This window comes from Eimeria mitis, genomic scaffold (genome assembly GCF_000499745.2).
Source record: "Eimeria mitis Houghton genomic scaffold, Emh_scaff768, whole genome shotgun sequence".
NCBI lineage: Eukaryota > Apicomplexa > Conoidasida > Eucoccidiorida > Eimeriidae > Eimeria > Eimeria mitis.
The window spans coordinates 1-6028 of record NW_013575634.1 but is presented as its reverse complement, the minus strand read 5'-3'; the positions used below and the strand labels follow the sequence as shown (position 1 = coordinate 6028).

The 6028-nt window shown below is 43.1% G+C and overlaps 1 protein-coding gene across 1 annotated transcript; it reads right to left on the bottom strand.

The window, feature by feature from the left end:
• Positions 1–3011: 3011 nt before the first annotated feature.
• On the bottom strand, positions 3012–4870 carry EMH_0021690 (uncharacterized protein; the record flags this gene model as incomplete). The annotated part of the gene is given in 4 exon segments (XM_013501819.1): positions 3012–3675; positions 3679–3690; positions 3921–4446; positions 4597–4870. Coding segments are annotated over 4 exon segments (1476 nt in total).
• Between the last annotated feature and the right edge of the window lie 1158 nt (positions 4871–6028).

Genomic DNA, 6028 nt, shown 5'->3' with positions numbered 1-6028 from the left:
GCCTGCCGACCCCCAGCAGCTGCTGCTGCTGCTGCTGCTGCTGCTGCTGCTGCTGCTGCTGCTGCTGCTGGGGGGAGAGAGCTGCGTTTCTGTTGCGCAGCACCTGCTGCACCGAGAGCTGTATGTTTGTTGATGGGGGGTATTCTGGGGTTTCTGTTGGCTGTATAAAGCGGCCAGGTACAGGCAAAGATAAACAATCTATAAGGATTCCACTCATCTTTATTATATTTTTTTTCTTTTTTTTTATGTATATATGTATATATATAAATATATTTATGTATATATATATAAATATATTTATGTTTATTTGTGTATTTATATAAAAGAAAAATATACGCAGAAAAAAAAATAAAGAAATACAGATTCAAACCAGAAAGAGAGATGTTTTATATGCAGATATTTGTTGCGGTGTATAGGCAGCTATATAAAAAAAAAAGAAAAAAAATAGATAAATTATAGAGGAGACAGAGAGAAGGGTAATTGCTGCAGCAGCAAGTGCTGCAGCAGCAGCTGCAGCAGCAGAAACTGCAGCAGAAACTGAAAAAGAAACTGCAGCAGCAAGTGCAGCAGCAGCAGCAGCAGACAGAGACAACACTTTAGTTGATAGATATCTGTGTAAGGATGGAGAGACGCAGAAACAAAACAAATACAGCAACCTGCTGCTGCTGCTGCTGTTGCTGCTGCTGCTGATGTTCTTGCTGCTGCTGCTGTTGCTGGTGCTGGTGTTCTCGCTGCTGCTGCTGCTGCTGCTGTTGTCTATTAGCAGCAGGCGTATTATGGTAGTTATAGAGAAAGCCTCAAGAGCTGCTGAAGGAAGAAGACAGAGAAGGGGGGCTGGGGTGGATTGGGGTGTCTATACACCTCAGGTAAGAGAAAAAAAAAAAAAAAGGCCGGAGCTGCTGCTTGTTTGGTTTTAATTGCTGCAACAACTGCTGCTGTAGTTTGCTGCTGCTATAGAGAAAGAGGGAGACGAGAGAAAGAAACGAAAAGAAAGAAAAAAACTAGTTGAGGAGTAGCTGCAGGTCATCGCTGCAGCAACTGCTGCTGTGTATGTTTTCTTCTTTTTTTATATGAATTAAATATATTAAATTATATTTAATTTTATTTGTTTATGATGCATATTAATTTAAATTATAAACTAAACACACGCATACACTAAACTATGCATAGCATCTATCAGCCAGGGCTGCACGGCGGCTGTGCTCTTACCTTTATACTGGACAGGTAAATGCAGCAAGGAAGCAAACAAAAAGAAGAAAACTAACAAAAATTAAAAAATAAAACAAAAACTATTTTTATTTTTATTTTTATTTTTATTTTTTTTATTCTAAACACCTCTGTCTCACCCTAGAGAACATATGCTAGCACCACCGCAGCAGCCGCGGCATCCACTGGTTGCTGCTGCAGCTGCCTATACACCCGAAGCAGCTGTATGGGTGAGCAGCAGGAGCAGCGAATCCAGGTTAATTTAATTTTATTTTCATTTATAAATACAAAAATAAATATAATTTAAATAAATAAATTAAAAATAAATAAATTAATTTATTTATTTCACAAAAAAAAATAAAAAAAATAAATGGTCCCAACCGGGCTCGAACCGGCGACCTTTCGGTTATTAGCCGAATGCTCTAACCAACTGAGCTATANAACCCTAAACCCTAAACCCTAAACCCTAAACCCTAAACCCTAAACCCTAAACCCTAAACCCTAAAACCTAGACGCTAGACGCTAGACGCTAAGCCCTAAACCCTAAAGGCTAAGCCCTTGACGGTAAACGCGAAACCCTACACCCTAGATCCTAAACCCTAAATCCTAAACCCTTAACCCTAAACCCTATACCCTTAACCCTAAACCCTAAACCCTAAACCCTTAACCCTAAACCCTTAACACTAAACGCTAAACCCTCCTGCGCCCTAGACCCTAAACCGTGAATCCTTAAATATTAAATCCTACACGCTAGACCCTAAACCCTACACCATGAACACTAAACGCTAAACACTAAACCCTAAACCCTAAACCCTAAACTCTAAACCCTAAACCCTAAACCCTAAACTGTAAAAGCCCTACACAAAAAAAAAAACAGACGATGAAAATTATAAACCCTAGAGTAAGTAGAATACACCTTGCAACATAAACCCTAAACCCTAAACCCTAAAATAAACCCTAAAGCGTAGCCACTAAACCAACTAAACAATACACGCTAAACCCTAAACCCTAAACCCTAAACCCTAAACAGTAAACTCTAAACAATAAACCCTAGATCATAAACACTAACCAACAAACCCAGAGAAAGAGGGAATAAACCCTAAACCCTGAACAATAATAAACAATAAACAACGAGCCCTTATATATCCTAAACCCTAAACCCTAAACCCTAAACCCTAAACACTAATATAAAAAATAAAATATTGACATCGGTTTGAGTCGCTGCGCTGCAGCAGCTCCTCTACTGTCTTATGCATTCAAACGCCAGCGAAAAATAAAGAGAAACAACTGCTGCTGCTGCTGCTGCTGCTGCTGCAGCAGTAACAGCAGCAGCAGCAACAACAGCAGCAGCAGCAGCAGCATCTGCTGCTGCTGCTGCAGGTCAAGCATCCCAAGGAGACAGCTACTGCTGCTGCAGTTGCTGCTGCAGCTCGCCAGCGGTCACCAACAGGCAGCAGCAGCAAAATAAAAATATATTATCCCCACGGCCTAGGGTTTAGGGTTTAGGGTTTAGGGTTTACGTTACAGCTGGAGGCTACATAAAAACAACACAACTCGCTGGTACAGCAGTGGCTGTTGTTTGTCTCTGTTTTGTCTCTTTTTTGTTTCTTTCTTTCTCTCTTTTCTTTCTTTCTTTCTCTGTTTTCTGTCTGTCTCTCTTTTGTCTCTCTTTTGTCTCTCTTTTGTCTTCGTGGGGCGGAGACAGCAGCAGCAGAATATCTTCATATAGAAGGAGACAGCAGCAGAGAGGAGGCAGATTTGCTTCTGTCTCTTTCTCTTTCTGTCTCCTTTTGTCTTTGTCTCCTTCATATCTCTTCTGCCCCCGCCAGCAACCCGCTGCTGCTGCTGCTGCTGCTGCTGCTGCAGTTGCTGCTACCAGCAGCTGCTTCATCTGCTGCTGCTGCTGCTGCTGGATCTACATCTGCTGCTCTTGCTGTATCTGCATCTTTTGCTGCATCTGCTGCTGCATCTGCTGCTGTATCTGCTGCTGCATCTGCTGCTGCTGTTGCATCTGGTGCTGCTGCTGCTGCTGCTGCTGCTTCTGCTGCTGCTGCTGCTGTTGCCTCTGCTGCTGCTATTTCCGCCCCCTCGAGGCTATCATTGTTGTCTTTCGCTGCTGCTTCTGCTTCTGCTGTTGCTGCTGCTGCTTCTGCTGCAGCAGCAGCTGCTGCTGCTGCTGGTGCATCTGCTGAATGTGCTGCTGTATCTGCATCAGCATCATCATCTGCTGCTGCTGCTGCTGCTGCTGCTGCTGCATCTGTTTCTGTTTCTGCTGTTGCTTGTTCTTCATATATAAGAGAGGCTTTCTGGGTGGGGTTGTTGTTATTATTATTATTTTTATGTTTACTATCTAGGTCTGTTGCTGCTGTTGCTGTTGCTGCTGTTTCTTCTTTGTCTTTGTCTGCATCTATATCTGTGTGTGTTTTAATTTCCTTGTCTTTGTCTTTGTCTTTGTCTTTGTCTTTGTCTNGTCTGCATCTATATCTGTGTGTGTTTTAATTTCCTTGTCTTTGTCTTTGTCTTTGTCTTTGTCTTTGTCTGTGTCTTTGTCTTTGTCTTTGTCTTTGTCTTTGTCTTTGTCTTTGTCTGTGTCTGTGTCTGCATCAAAGAGAAGCCCGCATTCTTTTGCTGCTGCTGCTGCTGCTGCTTTTCTTCTGCTGCTGCGTGCTGCAGCAAGAGCTACCTGGGCGCAGGGGCAGCACCAGCTGCCTGACCTGCTGAGGCCCCTTCGAGTCCAAGCAGCAGCAGCATCACCAATCTGCTGCAGCCGCAGATGAGGGGGGGTGTTGCTGCTGCTGTTGCTGCTGCTGCTGCTGCTGTTGCTGCTCCTGCTGCTGATGCTGCTTGTGCTGCTTATGCTGCTGCTGCTGCTGCTGTAACGCAACACATATAAATCCGCCCCACTAGAAAAACGACGATGGAGCTGTTGACTATGCTCTTGCTGCTGCTGCAGCTGCTGCAGCTGCTGCAGCTGCTCCAGCTGCTGCTGCTGCTGCTGCTGCTGCTGCTGCTGCTGCTGCAGCAAATCAGGAGATGTGCTGTGCAGCAAAGAAGAGTCAAAGGGCCTGTAGCCAGCAGCTGTCCATACACCCAAACCCCACACTCTCCTCAGGCGGCCGGAGAAGGTCTCCTGGGAGCTGCTGCTGCTGCTGCTGCTGCTGCTGCTGCTGCTGCTGTTGTTGTTGTTGTTGTTGCTGCTGCTGCTGCTGCTTGCAAAGGGCGGAGGCGATTCTGCTGCAGCTGCAGACACAGCAGAAGGAGACAGGAGACAGGCAGCAACCAGAGGAGACAGAGACAATGAGTGTAAAAAAAAGGAAAAACAAAAAAACAAAAAAACAAATCAAAGAAAAAGAAAATAAAAAAAGGGGAATACATAGAAAGGAAACTCACAGGTAAACAGAGGAAGCTCTAGCCTCTGCTGCTGCTGCGGCTGCGGCTGCTGCTGCTGCTGCTGCTGCTGCTGCTTCTCCTCTTGCTGCTGCTGCTGCTGCTGTTGCTGATGGTGTTCATTTTCATGCTGCAGCAGCTGCTGCTCTTGGTGCTGCTGCTGCTGCTGCTGCTGCTGCTGCTGCTCTTCTTGCCGCTGCTGCGGGTCCAGGCATCCTGGTTGCTGCAGGTCCTCTGGAGAGTCTAAGGAGAACAGCTCCTCCGAGGCAGCAGCCATAAGAGCAGCAGCAGCAGCAGCAGCAGCAGCCGCAGCAGAAGCAGCAGCAGCAGCAGCAGCAGAGGGGGCCTAGAGAGGGGTTAGCCTACAGGGAGAGACAAAGGGGGGGAGAACAAAGAAGCAGCAGAAAGGGATGGGGTTTTCATGCGCAGCATCAAAGAAAAACAGAAGCAGCAGCAGCAGCAGCAGCAGCAGAGAAAAGACAGAAGCGGCAGCAGCAGCGGCGGCAGCAGCAGCAGCAAGACTGCTGCAGCAACAAAGAAAAACAGCAGCAGCACAGGAGGGGTATTAAACACAATAAAGACACACAACCCCCCTCATGCCGAATATGAGAAAACACATCGAAGGAACCCACCAACTGCTGCTGCAGCAACACAGCAGCAGCAGCAGCAGCAGCAGCAGCAGCAGCAGCAGCAGCAGCAGCGGCAGCAGCGGCCCAGGCAGAACCAGTGGACCACCGCCGCAGGCGGGGTAAGAGGAGCTGCAGCAAACCCAGCAGCAAATATATTTAAATAAAATAAAAATAAATAAATAATTAATTTATATTAATTAATAAATTAAATATTTATTTATATAAAAAGAAATAAACTTCTGCTGTGCTTTCTCCCCTCGCCGCCACAGCACCGCCGCGGGGTCACCTGGGGGCCCTCTCAGGGTTTTGTTTCTGTTTAATGATAAAAAAAAGTATAAAAAAATAAAATAAAATAAAATAAAAATAAAATAAATATAATAAAATAAAATAAATATAATAAAATAAAATAAAACAAAATAAAATAAAATAAAAATATAATTATAATAACAATAAAAATTTTTTTGTTTGTGTGTACTGGTGATGATAAACAAAGAAAATAAAAAGCAAAATGTTATTTGTTTCTATGGGTATAATAAATAAAAATAAATAAAAATAAATAAAAATAAATAAAAATAAATAAAAATAAATAAAAATAAATAAAAAAATAAAATAATATAAATATTAAAAAAATAAATATAATATAAATAATATAAAAAACAAAAAAGAAGAAAAGCAACGATACAAATATATATAAATGTGGGTGCATAGACAGCACTAATAATTAATATAAACAAAATAAAAATAAATATTATTAATATAACAAACACATACATACATATATATACATATATATATATATATATATA